The sequence below is a fragment of the Sylvia atricapilla genome, chromosome Z (assembly GCF_009819655.1).
Source record: "Sylvia atricapilla isolate bSylAtr1 chromosome Z, bSylAtr1.pri, whole genome shotgun sequence".
Classification (NCBI taxonomy): domain Eukaryota; kingdom Metazoa; phylum Chordata; class Aves; order Passeriformes; family Sylviidae; genus Sylvia; species Sylvia atricapilla.
Window position 1 is genome coordinate 28744111 of NC_089174.1, and position 16860 is coordinate 28760970.

The 16860-nt window shown below is 39.2% G+C and overlaps 1 protein-coding gene across 2 annotated transcripts in view; it reads left to right on the forward strand.

Moving 5' to 3' along the window:
- The window catches only part of SEMA6A (semaphorin 6A), a 118127-nt gene that overhangs the window by 61040 nt on the left and 40227 nt on the right, over positions 1-16860 (forward strand). For both annotated transcript variants that reach the window (XM_066339940.1, XM_066339941.1), the window contains exons 4-11: positions 152-212; positions 1724-1786; positions 2621-2722; positions 5503-5593; positions 8600-8719; positions 9778-9866; positions 10772-10989; positions 14458-14589. In XM_066339940.1, coding sequence (XP_066196037.1) covers positions 152-212; positions 1724-1786; positions 2621-2722; positions 5503-5593; positions 8600-8719; positions 9778-9866; positions 10772-10989; positions 14458-14589 — 876 coding nt within the window. The remainder of the gene's footprint in view (positions 1-151; positions 213-1723; positions 1787-2620; positions 2723-5502; positions 5594-8599; positions 8720-9777; positions 9867-10771; positions 10990-14457; positions 14590-16860) is intronic.

Genomic DNA, 16860 nt, shown 5'->3' on the forward strand with positions numbered 1-16860 from the left:
AGGAGATGCTGCCAGTAATGTTTCCTGGTAAGACCTCTGATTTTTTTTTTTTAATAGTTTATGGATTACCTTGTGATAGATAGCTCTGTTATAGAAAATGAATGATCTGACTACTCCACTTGACTTCATATTCATGTGCTTTTCTTTACAGAGACCATATTTATACTGTTGATATGGACACATCACATACAGAAGAAATTTATTTTAGCAAAGTGAGTAGCTTTTATCATCACCCAGAAACCAAGGACATTAGAATAAGCTTGAAATAAATAGGATGATGACACTGTTTAAAAGAACTTGCCAGCACTGCTGTAAAACGGTAATAAGCAAGTAAGATGTCATCACTAATCATATTTGGAGAGAGCTGGAATAGCAATACTGTCTTCTGTGGATTTCTGATAAGTGGTTTAGCTGGGCTGATAAGCAGTCTGTACTGAAATATAGTGAGGTCCCTGATGGAACTTCTGTCAAACATCTATTCACCTATATGCAGTAGTTTTCTACAATAGCTATACTATTCCCAGTTAAGTCTCCTAAAACTATCATCCTAAGTAAGTTGCATATTTTCACGTGCACAAATTTTTTTTGACTAGTGCAAGAACTGACTAAATAAAATCTTACTATAACATCATTTTACAGATGTATTCACCTTACCTCCATGAAAAGTTGCATTCAAAAGATGAAAAGCTTTATCTGCATTACTACATTGTATATTAAGATGAATACACTGAAAATAAGCTCCCTTCAGCTTCTTTGCCTTGCATTCATACTGTGTAACCTATGTTAAACACAGCTTTGGTCCAACAGAAAGCACACAGGTTTGGGCATTGGATGAGTTCCACTGGAGGAGGGGACAGTGCTTCATTATAACTATGAATGGTGCTGAATATGAACTTCTTTACACATTAAAGAGTGAGGGCACAAGCTTATAATGGAAATAAATATTCATTGTTATTCTATCAGCTTGGACCCCTCCATGAATGCACAGTGCCTCAGTTTACTGATCAGAAGCACTTCTGGAACTATCACGGCCAACAGTGTTTAAGGTGATGCCATCTTAGGCTGTGTGATTTTAAACAAAGTTTTATTGTAATTAATGAGCCTTCCACATTTGACCATTTTTGAAACTCAGCTCAAAAAAACAAAATCAAACAAACAAACAAACAAACAAACTGGCTGGGATTTACCTGTAAATCTTCTGGAGGAAGAATGTTAACAGATAAAGTCAGCAGTGTCTTGACAGGAGGAAAACTCTTTGAGCTTGTTAGGTGAATTGAAGTGGTAAGAATTACTTGACTTTATTTCTTTCCAGATCAAAATGTTGTCTTTCAGAATGCATATTTCACTTAGAATCCAGTGCAGGTTCATAGTCCATAAATGGCAATTCTGATTTGTAGAGCAATATCAATTTAAAGAACAGCTAGTACTTCTAACTAAAGAATAGATTTTTCAAAGTTGACCTATTGTTGAATTCTGTTAATTTAGGCTTTAAAGACAGAGGTATGGGTTTCCAGTCTGTGGAATTGGAGACAAACCAAAGTTAAATGAATGCTCCACATCACTAAACCTTCATTGTTGTGGTGAATTAATCATGGAGAAACAGTGCAGAAAACTTTCAATAAATGTATGTTCAAAAGCTAGTCTCCCCTAAAGGACATCTACTTTTGAAATCAAAAGTAAAAAACCTTTGAGTTCTAATTGATTTCTTTCTTTGTCTTTACAGAAATTGACATGGAAATCCAGACAAGCTGATGTAGACACATGCAGAATGAAGGGGAAACATAAGGTAGGCAATTTTCATCTCTTCTGCAACTGCCACTTTAGTTCAGTTGCATCACTATTATCTCAGACTGCTGTCTGTGATGTGGATCTTGCCATTCACTTCTTACCAGTAATTGCTTTTTCCATCAACTTACTGAAGGCTTTAATTTGCAAAAATAGTTCACTTTAAATGTGATAAAATATTACAACAGAGGCCACAGCAATATCCTGAAATACTTTAGGCATTGAGCAGGTCATAATGCTGAGTGTACTGATTTTGTTACCATTGCTTCAAAAGCTGAGTGCTGCTGTCCATCCCCCTGTGGGAGTTTTCTAAGTTCAGGTAAAGCATCAGAAAACAGGAATGTGGGGCTGTAGAAGGACTGTTTCTCACACCAGTTTCACCATCCTGTAACTGATGATTGGCACAAGTAGTATCATAATTAGCTGCAGGCTCTTTGATTCTTTACATCTATTTCCCCTTCTAGTTTCTGATGCTTCATGCCAGTACATTGTAATGGTGATGTCACTGCCTGACAGCTGCACAGGTGACAAGATCAGATTTTTTGCTCTTCAGGAAAGCAGTTTTCAAACAAAATTCACCTTTGTCAACAACAGCAAACTAGGAGCTATAATGTGAATGATGTATCTTCAGTTCTTTGTAACTTTTAAACCACTAGAATATAAATTAATTATGATTTGCTCATTGTCAGTTAAACATAGACAAAATGAGGCCAGAGTATCACAGTGGGTACCAGCGAATTTAATTTTAAACCTGACAATGAAATATCACTGCTTAAAATTAAAAACAGACGCTCAAAATGCAATAGTTGAAATAGTTTTTATTATTTTTCTTCAGGATGAATGTCATAACTTTATTAAGGTTCTCCTAAAAAGAAATGAGGATACACTGTTTATCTGTGGAACAAATGCATTCAACCCTTCTTGCAGAAACTACAAGGTATGTAATCTGTTTGTGGAATTTCACTTATGCCATGTATTTTGGTTGGATTTATTGTGACTATGTTGGCAGCAGCATGATGTTGTCATTCAGTTGTGCACTCTGAAACATTTGTCCTGACTTGTTTCGCTACTACTGAGTTCAATGTTGATTGGATTTCTGAGAAAATCTCAGACTGAATGCCAAGTTCTTTGCAACTCCTGCACATCAAGCGTATAGCCACTTTGCATTGCCCTCCATAGATGTAAGAATCCTTCAGATCTCTGCTTGGGGATGTAGTCACTCCTCAGAAAATTCTTCAGCTTGTCACTGACACTCACATCAAGTCATAGACTAATATTGGGGGTTACTTCTGAGTAGCATGTTTTAAAATTCCTGTTGTGTTGTTCTCAGTCACAACCAGTTTTCAAGATGTTTGAGGGCATAGCAAAAAACCCCTGAATTTCCTGTGAGCTCCCCAGACAGGGACACTGTGGAGATCCTATGGCAATGTATGCTGTGGAAGTGAAGGAACAGTAAATCTCCACAAGGAAGAGTACAGCAGCACAGTGATGTATTTCTCACTTGCTGGGGTTCTGCAAAGCCAAAAGAGCAGCATAGGAGCTCTGCTGGTACATGCATACTTAACAATAATGCCCTGAAGCCAATTTATTGCTTTGGCGTAGTGTATCCCAGTAGTCTCCATTCCAATAGAACCCATTTATTGAAATATTTCCCATTTTCTTAGGCTTTCACTATTATATTTTGATACAACTCCCAACGGTGGATGTCTCTGGAGGAGCTTTGAAATGAATTTATTTAGGCATTTTACATCCAGACTCTGCTTTTCTAGGCAGTGTTATGTCCCACAGGTCATTCATCATCTTTTTTTCTGGAGAAATAAAATTCAGTTTTACCAATGCTAGTCCTGACAAAATCACAAGTGTCATTCAGGTTTTGGGTTCACAGTTAGTGTAAAAAAGCAGAATAAAGATGTTAACATCCAGGAAAACTACTTCCCTAGTGGTATTCACTGTGACTGCTGCTTTTCCTTGATTTTTGTGCAATGACGCTTTACGTCATTTAGCCACTATAATGGCTGCAGTTTAGAAAACACAGGAGGGAAGTGCAGGGTAGTATTTTCTTCCAGTCTGTGGAGGAAGAACCAAATTTGAGTAATTATACAAGGCTGTGTCATGGTAACATGCTAGCTGCTCTGTTAACAGCTGTTTCTTTTATTCCTTCTTTCCTTGCCTGCTCCTAGTATGCAACAAAGCTTCTTGATCTCAGGGCTGTTTTTAGTCTTCTAGTAGAGTTTGTAATTTTTTATCTCTAAATGCCACAAATGAGGCTAACGAATCTCTGCCAGTCTCCTTGTGTGGAAGTTGTCTTTTATATACAATTACAGATTTCTTTGGCATTGTGATGTGAGGCATATAAATGGCCTCCTCACCCTTACTCCAAGAGTTTTCACCCCTCCCCAATGCAGAGCTGGATAGTGATTCCACTGTCAGTCTTCAGAAGGCCTCTGGAACACCTGCCCTGGCCTTTCATCCATGTATTCATTTATTATACAGAAAGAGAACTAAACATGTGCCAAACAGAAAGCAGGGCTGTCCATCAAGCATGCCAGTGGTTGTGAGGATGAGCCCAGGGTGTGGAGCTTGGTGCAGGAATAGTTTCTCAGGACTCTTAACTCATTTCCTCTCACTATTACGTGAAATGCTTTTCAGTCTTTGAGTAAACACAACTAACTCCCCTCAGAGTGGATTTTGACAGGAAGGGTACATGACAGAAAACAAATTATCACAAATCATCCACCAAAGGATTTGAAAGTTGTAACATACAAAATAAAAGTTGGTTTAAGTTGACAGTGCTGTGTGGGTTATGTTTCATGCTCTGTGAATCTTTACTGTATGTGATCTGTACTGTATGAGCTGGACAAGTTGCCTGAATATACTACAAAGGTTCTTATTCCCAAAATACAGTAGTATAAACATCTTAAAGAGGTAAGAGTTGTACGAGTCTCCCTTAGCTCACCAAACCTTCTTGAACTTCATGTAAAGTCAATCTGTATATTTGTGTTATTATCAGTGCCCAGGGTGAATATATTTCCCATGAGTTGCATATAAGCCTCAGAATTTACAATCCTTGCACAGATTAATTCTTGCCTGATGGTAAGAGGATTCTCTGTGACAGAGACTCAACTGGTATAGTAAAACTTGAAGAGCATCTTTCTGAATATGCAAATCAAGGAAGAGAGCACCACTGTTGAGACTAGAGCAGAAGGATCTCTGGACTTGGAGGAGAAAAATGCACACAGAAATAATTGTCCTAGTGTTGTTTCTTGTGAATGCTGTGGTTTGCAGTCTTTTCTGTGCATAAGAGTGCTTTTGTTGGGTCACTGTTGAGGATAAATTTTGGAGCTTTGCCAGAACCACAGACCACATAGCCTGCTTCAGTTCAAAACAAAACTTGTATGCAGATAAAATATAGGCTGAAGATTTTTGTAAAATGTGTCAGATTTTTGTAGAATGTGTAACATGCTAAATGATTAGCTCCAAAAGAGCTAAATGGTTAGCTCCAAAAGAATGCCTGGCTTACCAGACATACATCTTTCAGACTTATTTTATTTAATACCATGATTTTTGTCAAGTTTTTACTCAATAGTCAGGAGTAGAGTTTGAGAAAGGGCTTTGTCCTCTGCCCAGGAAAGAAGAAACACTATCATAAGCATCATCCTGGGTAAGAAGTTTTGTTTCCTTGTTTCCCTTCCTGAGGAGCTCCCTTTGATTTTTCAGATGGATACCTTGGACTATCTGGAAGAGGAATTCAGTGGAATGGCCAGATGCCCCTATGATGCAAAGCATGCCAATGTTGCGTTGTTTGCAGGTAAAAGGACAGAGATAAACTTTTTACTTTCTGTCCTTGCTTGAGCCCAGAATGCTTAAATCTAAAAGGTGTCAAGAGGAGTGAACAATGACTAAAAAAAGAGGGCATAAGGAAATCCTTAGCAAAAAAACCCTTTCCCTTCTGTGGAATTAGCGTCACTGTCATCAACATTGCATGATCAGTTTCCTGGGTCAATATTTCAGTATTTCCTGTATTCTTTACAATATAGCCAGTGTGAGGCACCATTTCAGGCTGCATCCAGCTTCTGTGAACATGAAAGGAAGTCAAGGCTTGTGGAAGCTTTTATAAGGATTAAGCAGGATATGGTCTTTAACAACTCTAAGCCTAAGCTAACATTCATAATAAAAGGAAGTTAGGGAAAATGCTGTGGCATGCCCTTTTCAAGATCTAGAAGGAAAGGGAAGGTGATTTTTTTTAAGCTAAAAACATCTTAATATTGTCTTACCAGCTGCTGTAGACAAGAAGTGTATTGGTTAGTGGTAATTTATGCTGCATGCAGCAGAATAGTATTAACTTTGATTTCTACTACAGTAGTTAGAAAAAGTGAGATCTTATAAATGGGGTTAATTTTGGCTGCTGATTGTGCAGTATTTTTGTATATCTCTTAGGAATTCCTGATTAAAATATTTCTTTATTGTATTTCTCTTAGTGCAAACCCTGCTGATCTTTTCTTAGATCTGGCTGTTAGATAGGTGTTGAAAATAATAAAGACATCTTCCATAACAATATGAGTCTTGTTCAGCAGGTGAGATGCTATAAAACAGAGGCTGGGTGCTCACATGGAAATAACTGAGCTATTCCTCTGAAGATTTAAGAATGTGCAAGCATTTCAGCCATTCTCAAACGAGTTTATAGCCAAAGGGCTCTATTAAGCACTACTATGTTTGAGGCACCATCACCTGCCTCACAAAGGAGGGATTTTATAACCTGTTTCTTTATTTTCTTTTTTTTTTTCCTCTCTTTATAGTGCAAATAAATGGGATATTTTGTTTCAAGAATAGTGATGGTGATAGTGGTAGTATATGATTTCTTAATTACAGTCACAGGCAGGAATATACAGTAGAAATTCTCTAATTGTAGCGAGTAATTCATTAAGCATGGAAAGAGAGAAACTCCTTCAGAGAACCATTTCTCCCATGTATCTCAGACTCCCTATCCTTAGTGCAGTCTGAATGATCTTTCAGAGGGTGTTTCTCAGTGTATTGCCCAAGAAAGAGTTTATGACCAGCTTATTGTAAACTTTGACTTTGCATGCAGATGGAGTTCAGAAAGATGACTCCAAATTTGTCACTGAAGAAATCCTTGCATTATTTGAAAATCAGGAGAATATTTATAGAAATGATCATACTCCTTCATGGTGATTCAGAATAAATTTGATACAGTTCAAATAAATATTTGTAGAATATGTCCCATAAATCTGCTAGCTTCAGAAAATCACTGTTACATATGTCTTGCATATTGATACTCATGCTAACTTTTCAGAGTGGAATGAAAAGCAGTTTCAGAAGAGTTTAGGGCACTAATACAGGTCATCTGAGTTTGTTGGATGCAGTTACATGAAGTCTTCTTGCACTTGTAGCTATTACAGTTGATATATGCAAATTGTAGCTGGTCACAGGAACATGGCAGGAAAAAAAATAATTGTGTGGTTTTATTAACATGAGTTCAGACATCCATATCTAAACAATTGAGCTTTTTATTCTATTTTAAACTTGGTGGGGGACGACATGACATGTTGTAATTATTTTTTCTGTTTTGCTAAGAAAAAAATGATCATTCTTAAGTAGCCAAATAAGGATAAGAATTGTATGAGTCAGAAAAAAAGGAAGGGCTTCTTTGTCTTGGGGTGGAACTTCATAGGTTTAATTTATGACCATTGCTCCTCGTCCATTGCAGGGCACCACTGAAAACAGTCAAGCACCATCCTCTTGGCAACTGCCTTCAAGATAATTGTATGCATTAATGAGATTCCCTCTCAGTCTTAAATTAAATGTCTGAAAGTTTAAGGAAGAGAGCTTGATCAACAGAAGCCTCTCTGCTTGGTCCTGGGAATGTCCTCAGTGCTGATGCCTTCAAGGCACCAGCATAATCTCCTTCAAAGGACATGCAGACAATTCTGATTTTTAGGCAGACACAATAGAAATACAATTTTGTGGGTTCATCCTGTACCAATGCTTGTGCCTCTAGCATACATCATGTTCTGAGATCTATCTCACACATGAAAACAGTCCAGTATAATTATTCTGCAAAACAGAATAGACAACAAATAAAATTTTAAAATGCTGCTGAAGCTTGTGCTTTTATGTCCATATAGTTTTGTATGTTTTGGTTGTCTTTGGGGTGCCATTTTGTAGGCTCTTTCTTATCGCTTATCCTCCATTCTTTAGGAGAGAGGAATGCGTAATTCATATGGGAAATGTCTAAAATGCATGCTAGAAGAGAAATATTGATGGGTAATCTTCCTCCATCTCTTTTCATTCCTGTTTCGGCAGGGCTCCCAGCATGCTATTTAATTTTTTGTTAGTGATCTTTGGCAGAGCAGAAGTGCTCTCAAGGGGAGAAATTTTCATAAGTGTCAATTAGCTGACAGTCTTCAAGCCCTGTCTGGTTTGCACTCCCAGTTAAAACTAACTGCTCTGTTATATTTGATTTGCTGACATACCTAGGCAGAATTTCTGAGCATTGAACTAGTGACTTGTGACTGGATGAGGTAGTTCAGTATGACATACCTAAATTGAAAAAGAATAATTATTCTGTAAGGTTATTTTCTTCCACAGCATCCCTCTGAAATTACCATTTTGCAAAGTGGTGACTTGTTTGTTCAGTCCTTTTCCATTTGCCTAGCTGGATTTTTTCCTTCCTTCACTGTTCCTAGGGAGACTGTGATGGTTTTGTTTCCCCTTCTCATCTGACTGATGAGAGAAGAAGCAGCTGTATTATTTCTAATGCTCCTCCTCCGTTGTTTCTTCTTTCCTTCTTCCCTAGAGGGAAAGCTGTATTCTGCCACAGTGACCGACTTCCTTGCAATAGATGCAGTCATATACCGGAGCCTTGGAGACAGCCCAACTCTGCGGACAGTTAAACATGACTCGAAGTGGTTGAAAGGTAGATAAACAAACAAGGCAAAAAAAGCAGCATCTCTGATGAGAGTCTTGGATTTCTGACAGACCTCTTTGTAATTTCATTTCACCAATGCTTTCTGGCAGAAAGGAGGAAGTAGATTACATCTCTTGCTTACTCTGATCTATTTATCTCTTTCTCTCTTCTCCTGACCCCAAGTTACTGGATTTGACAGAAGCTGTGAGCTTGGTAGATCAGAATATGTATTCCAGTGAGCTTTCCAAGCTGAAATCCACTAGTTTATGTCTGTTGGATGGAAAAGTTGGAGCTTATCCAGGGCTCTGTGTGCTTGGGCTGTGTTTGAAAATATTCCTGTGACAGCACTGTTAGGTAACAATCAAGGCTTTATGAAGTATAGAGGGTTTGTCCTCTAATGTTAAGATTCGTTAGTGAAACTAAAATTATGGGAATATTGCACAAAGCCTTTCTGTTACACTTCTTAAGGACTGTATTGCTGCCATTGGATTAGGCAATTTTTGTGCTCTAAATGCCCTCATTGTTAAGGATGGTGCTGTTTAGCTTCATGTAGGTGTTAAGAATTATTAGCATTTGGAGTTATTTTAACAGAGAACAAAGCCATAGTTTCAAGTCTTTTTCTGCATGCAGAAATGTTTTGCCAGGTGTCAACTTTAGCTGTCCCACTTTGCTTGCTGCTACAGACACGTGTGGGCAGAAACAGTTACGTGGTTTGCTATTCCCTCGACTCACAGCCTGCATGTCATAAAGAGCACTGCTTGGACCCCTTAGGCATACAGTTATAAATGCCTGTTTACCTTTCCTCTTGCTCTGTGCAGGGCAGACATATTAGTGGCAAAGACTTAACTACTCTGCAGTGATGCTGCACAGACTTGTTCCCACCTCTCCTGTCCCTACACAGTGATTCTTCTGCAGTGATTTCTTGGTTCTGAAAACTGACTAAGTTTGTCAAACACAGACATTTCATCTCTGGATGTTAAGTGTGAATGTATTTGGCTTCTCTTTGCATTCTGTATCCTGTACATGGTGCCTAAAACAGGTGTCTTGGGTTGCTGTTTTTTTTCTAGAACCGTACTTTGTTCAGGCAGTTGACTATGGCAATTACATATACTTCTTCTTCCGGGAAATAGCAGTGGAGTACAACAGCATGGGAAAGGTAAGGGCAAAAACATTGCCTTGAATGACTTTGTCATATTCAGGAGGAGGAAAACTTACGCTATTCCTGGACCAATGCTGTTATGAGTGACCTTGAAATGAGAGCCATAAATCATGATGACAAGGTCAGCATTTTGAGAAGATTCCTATTGCTCGAGCCAAAAGGTTGGCTGGAGTGAAATATTACACTGTCCTGAAAGGAAAACGTGTGGTTTCTTAGAGTGATGGCGTATGCTAGAGCATCTTTTCCGAAATGATAAAAAGCACAAGGCTAATGTAGTTAGTTCAACATAGTAGGTAGTTGTTAAAAATGGATTCCAAAGAAGGAAGAAATTTTTCTGTAAGAAACATGAATTAGAGTGCTGAGTAAACAGGGGTAGGAATTTTGTGCTCTACCATACTGCAAAGAATAATTAAACACTTTCTGCATTTTTTGCTAATTTCACAATAGCTTTCTGACTAAGCAGTCAGAAAAGCTGACCAAGGCTGCAAAGGTGGAGAGGCGGAATAAAAGCCCAGCAAGATTTGCATCGTTTTTAAGTGCTGAAAACACAAGAATCAGAGCAGCAGTGTGGGATGCAGGGATTGTGATTATGAAATGTGCTTTTGTTTGGGGAAATAGAAAGCTAAGCAGTCTGTATGGAAATGAGTTTTATATGGGTTGAGAACAGATCTCCTGAAGGATTTATGGCTGTATAGTAAACGCCACATCCTTATCTTTCATAGCACACTGTTCCAAAGCTTAATTTTTCTCTGTTTCTTATTTGTCACAGATTATAGAAAAGTGGTGTTAAATTAAGCACCTTGCTGTGTTATTCCAAATGTTTTAAAAGAAGTATTCCAACAAAGTCTCTAGGTCAAGCAAACATTTAATTTGCTCCATTATTTTTGCTCTGTTCCTTCCAGGTAGTTTTCCCAAGGGTGGCGCAGGTTTGTAAAAATGACATGGGAGGATCTCAGAGAGTGCTGGAAAAACAGTGGACTTCCTTTCTCAAGGCTCGGTTGAACTGCTCAGTTCCTGGCGACTCACACTTTTACTTTAACATTCTGCAGTCAGTTACAGATGTTATCCATTTCAATGGCCGGGATGTTGTTTTAGCAACATTCTCCACTCCATATAATAGGTAATAGTCACAATAACCTCTTACCTTCTATTTCCTCCATGTTTTGCTTTCCACTAGTGTTCCTTTTTACTTTATGCAAGCACAAGAAATGATTGCTTATACAACATAATTATTATGTACCCTGTGCTTACCGATAGTTTGTGGGACACTGGTATTGCTTACTTCATACCTGATGACTTAGGCTGACTTTCAGTCATTTATTGTCTGGACATATTCCTCGGACATACTTTTCTTTACATGGGAATTGTTCACACCAGCCACTGGGAAGTGTTGCAGCATGTAATTTGCAGAATATCGTTCCAAAGAGAAAATACATCTTTTTTTTTCCTCACAAAGAAAAGACTGTGTCTGTCCTGTTTATAGCTAAACCTCCAAGAACCATGTTATCTCCTTCCCTTTGTTATATGCATCCCTGGTGACTCTTGCATTGATCTTTGACCCCACATTGACCCTACTGCCCCCTGACTCTCCTGGGATAACCAAGGTCTTGCTGGCTGGGAAGGAGGGTCCCCAGAAAACCTATATCATGTTTCTCATGGTTATCCAAAAGCATCCGTTCATCTGCAGAGATTTTATTAGTGTGACATATAATGTTTCTCTTAGTTATTAGAAGAGTAACTGAATCGTATTATTGAGAACTCCCAGAGAAGTTTAAAAAAAAGTAGCTTTCTAATTAAAAAATACATCGCAGCTTCACGGAGTAATGTTTGAGCTGAAAGAGGAATTTTATTGATGAAATTCATTTAGTTTTGCCATACCCTTGCCACCCCTTGTCAAAGCCTGACCTCAGTGAGGTCATTCACAGAACTGACTTCAAATGAGAGTAAGCCTGGGCCTGTAATGTATAATCAGTGCTTTTGACATCAAAACAATAGGAACGGCAATGGAATAATTATGCCACCAATAGGGAATACAAGCTTAAATTTAGACAATCTCTTTTCATGCAATCTGGCTTAATAAAAACAGGTGAACAAATAGAGATTCAACATCAGAAAATAGATTGTATCTTGCAATTATCTCAAAAGTGAGATTGTCTTCCCCCTCTGTTAGTATTTCCTGTGGTGTGTCATGAATAATTCTTTTCCTTAAGTCTTGCATTTTAAAATCTAAGTACTTGGTGTAAAAAGCAAAATGCTATTTTACAGGCCACAGGTTTTGCCAGACATGAAAGATGCCAGGAAGACATACATCCTTGGGGACATCTTGTTAGCAGACCTGGCAGCCAGGAGGGCCAGCACATCCTGGGGGGCATCAGGCACAGCATTGCCAGCCAGGCAAGGGAGGGGATTGTCCTGCTCTGCTCTGGGGCAGCCTCAGCTCAAATGCTGGGGGCAGTTGTGGGTGCCACAATATTAGAAGGATCTAAAGGTATTAGAGACCATCCAAAGGAGAGATACAAAGATGGTGAAGGACTTCAGGGGAGGCTGTATGAGGAGTGAGTGAGGCCCACTTGGCTCATTCAGCCTGGAGAAGAGGAGACAGAGGGAAAACCTCACACCAGTTCAGAGCTTCCTCATGAGGTGAAAAGGAGGGGCAAACATCAATCTCTGCTCTCTAGTGACCTCTAAGAGGACTCAAGGAAGCTGAGTCATAAAGGTTTAGGTTGGATATTAGAAAAAATAGGTTCTTCACCCAGAGGGTGGTTGGGCACTGGAACAGGCTCCCCAGGGAAGTGGTCACAGGTTACCAAGCCTGACTGACATCAAGGACCATCTGAACAATGCTCTCGGGCATGTGGTATGACACTTTGTGTGTCCTGTGCAGGAGGAGTTGGACTTCAAGGATCCTTGTGAGTCACTTCCAGTTCAGGGTATTTTGTGATTCTGTAGTTCTATGAAACCTACTTCTGACATAAACACATCTCTCATTCCTCCTCCACTGAAGAAAAGTTGTGACAAATACCTTTGGTCTCTAAAATAAAGTTTCCTTCTAGACTGAAGTGGAAGAGTTTCCTCAGTCTAATCAGAGGTCACTCAGGTAGAAGTTAGAATTGAGGTGTAGTCCAGTAGTTCAGAGGTAGCTTAGACCCCCTTGGCTGTGACCCAGAGTGCTCCATCCTTACCACTGCATGATACTACAGACCTGCAGTCTGCCACCTACAGATTAAAAGATGCTGCAGTCCTGTCAGCACAGCAATGCCTCCATCCACCTGTTGTTGTGTGTTGAGCATGAGTCTCAGTACTTGTAGTTGTGTGTAACAAACCTCGAGATTTTATGGGTTTTTTTTCTTTAGGACTTACTTCAGCAATGTGCAAAATATTCTATCTGAAGTGGGTCTTGAGCTGTCTTTTAAGATGAGGTCCTCTGTGTGGCCAAATACACCCCTGAACATGTCTTACATTAACTTATATATGACTGCCTCCATTTAAAACTGCTGTGTAGTATCACATTAATATAGAGCTTTGAAGTTTCCTTCCGTATAAAAAGACAAATATGTGGAGATCAAAGTAAGACTGTTGTTGTTTTTCTTGAGTAAAAAACATTTTGAAAATTTTTACTACTCCAAAGGTTGTTTTTCCATTAGTTTATATATCTTTAGGACTTTAGCTTCATCCTCTGTAGTATTAAAGTTCCTACATTTTATTTTTTGATCTATAATAACCTACTAGCTAAGAGCAGGATTGAAAGCCTCAGCCAGATGGGTTCATGCTATTTGCCTAATAAAATCAAGTAGCGGAAGTCAGACACAAATACAGAAGTTCATGTACAAAAAAAAGAAAGGAGGATAAAAGAATATTTCATCCTTCCAGTGACTGATTATGGTAAACCCATAAGCCTTTCAGAAAGTAGGTAAGAATATAACTATGTTTGGACAATGCTATGGTGCAGTTGCATGCAAGTATTCAAAAAGTTGAAATTTGCAATGCTATGATCTTAAAATAATATCAAATTTGCTTCTGTTAGCTCTTTACATTTCATTGAGTAGAGCAAATTCCTGAACATAGTTGACTCCTTGTCAGCAGGAACATTTTGTGGATATCAGGCTGTGGGAGCATGAAAAGATTAAACATAAAAGCTAGGTAAATGGCACATTGCAACACACTTCCAGTTTGACTAGGACCAAGTTCTGAACTGTCTGCTATGTGTTTTTTGAGGCACGGCAGGGACTACAAGAGTTGGTACTGAGAGATGTTATGACTTAGTAGACCTTAGATTTCCAAATAATTCTGAATGAGACTGGCATTGCCTCTCATGCATTGCCAGTGATAGCCAGAGTTTCACTGATTCTCTCCCTTCTTCAAGATTATTGCTATTCTTTCTGTAGAGGCTTTGAAATAAATTGTCTTGGCAGGAGCTGATTGATATTTGGTTTTTTCCAAGGGTCTGGCTTTTCCTGTCAGTACCGGATTCAGAGTTCAGGGTTGAGTAACCTGGGGCAGGAACACTTCTACAGAGCATATTTTTTTCTCAAGGTTTTATGCATAACTGCAGGATGAGTAACAATTTCTGTGAAATGTCACTTTGCAGCATCCCTGGCTCTGCAGTCTGTGCCTATGACATGCTTGACATTGCAAATGTATTTACTGGGAGATTCAAAGAACAAAAGTCTCCAGACTCCACGTGGACACCAGTTCCTGATGAGCGAGTGCCCAAGCCCAGGTATGTTTCATGTATTGTTCTGTTCCTTCATGCAAGCTCCAGAGGCTTTTTGATAATTTGAACAGCCATGTAAAGTGCAGATACAATTATACATGTTGCAACAGTAAAGCAGAAGTTGAGTTGAATTTGGATCTAAACTATACAATTGACATTTTTCCACTTAAATAAGATTCATGTAACATGTATCAGGCCAGCATCAGATCCATTTGGTCAGAATAATCACTTGAGTGGTGTGAATTACACCGTTTTTGCAAATAGGTTCATTAATAGATATATCTCATTACAAAGCCTGCACCAGTTCTGCAGTTTGCTCTTCTATGATTAACATTCAGTTTAAGTGCCACAGTGGATGATTTATGGAAAGTAAAAAAGAGTATTCTACTAAACTGGAGATTCCATTTACCTCATTCCTCCTATGAGTTGTTTTCCCCACTTCCACATGTTTGCACACATCTCCTCTACTGCATTCTTCATATTTCTTAGAAGTACTATTTCATACAAGTTGCTGTTGACAGACACTTGTTAACGCATTTACACCAATAGCATTTTGCTCTGAGATATTGAGATGCATATAGATAAATCAAATTCATTTATCTAACTTAACCTTTACCACTTTATTACATGTTTTACATTGCTTATGATTTCTTAAATAGTTTCAAAAGAAAAAAAAATCTGAAGTACTCTGAGCAGTGTTGGACACCACAATACAAGAAGAATACAGAGCTGTTAGGAGCTTCTAAAGGAGAGATACAAAGATGGTGAAGAGCTTAGAGGGAAAGCCATGTGAGGAGCAGCTGAGGCCACTTGGCCTGTCTGGAGAAGAGGAGACTGAGGGGAGACTTCATCATAATCTACAACTTCCTCATGAGGGGAAGAGGAAGGGCAGACACTTATCACTTCTCTGTGGTGACCAGTGACAGGGCCCAAAGGAATGGGCTGAAGTTGTGTCAGTGGGGGTTTAGTTTGGACATTAGGAAAAGATCCTTCATCCAGGGAAGAGGCTGGGCACTGGAGCAGGCTCCCCAGGGAAGTGGTCACACCATCAATCTGATAGAGCTCAACAGGCTTTTGGACAACACTCTCATGATACATGGTGTGATTCTTGGAGTGTTCTGTGTGGGGCCAGCTGGACTGTGGTGGTCCTTGAGGGTCGGTTCCATCTCAGGGATATTCTATGAGTCTGTGAAGCTCCGTGGTGGACACTGAGCTTCTGCCAGATCCAAATTTGGCCCATCATGTTTTGAATTTTCCAAGTGTAATATTACTGTGCTGTCTTTATTCTCAAATTGTTACTCAAGAGAAGAGCCTGTAGGTAACTGGGAAATCTGGTAAATTCTGTGGCTATTTTCATATTCTGAGCCACAGTAATGCAGCTTCTAGCAGTGTTGCAGGATTTTCTTCTCCATTTTGCAGTGTTTCAAACAACTTACTGACACAGTGGTCTGCCTTGGGAGGCAGACCATTGAAGTGCAAGGCTTCAGAAGAAAAGGGTTATTTATTTGGACTTTACTGAGACATACTGGCAGGGAAGGGGAAAAGAAGAAGGAGAAATCTCTTTCAGTGGGAAAGAAGAAGAGAAGGTTGCGTTACAAGTTTGGGATGAGGCAATAGCAGGCTAACTGTTATGGTGAAGATGGGACAATATTGCTCTTTCTGAACCTGAAGGAGATAATGTGAAGTGAGTTGTGAACAGTGTTTCACATAATGTTTGGCAATCAATCTGCTTAATAGAAATAATCGTTACTTCTATATCATGTTAAAGTACACGACAAGAACCTTTGAAATATGGTCATTTATATGAGGGTGCCTCAGTATGATGCAGAAACATTACTGCCCCCATTGATCCTAACAGGTCTCAGAAATCTACCACAGCCCTTCAGGGGTGTCACTTCCTTGTTTGGCCAGACAGCAGGGTATGCTTGGATTTGTGCTTAAACCAGTTGAGATTAAAAAAGGATTAATCCAATCATGCTATTAGGATTTAGGAGTAAATAGGCCTCCAGATTAGATACACACCAGGGTGCCAGAAGGTGCAGGCTGCTCCCTCGAGTTCTCTGGGAATGTTGCCTCATGGGTCAGTGCCTCTGCAAGGACCCAGGAAACCAGTCATGCCCTTGATTTTTCCTTCTCTCTATCTGTTGCTAGCTCTACATGCAATTACAAGACAACTGAAGTATTTTGGGTATGAAGAGGCAAGAGCACTTATTGTCTGCATGTAATGTTCCTTGCTCAGCTCTTGTGGGATCAGACTTGTTGGCAGAGCTAGTCCCT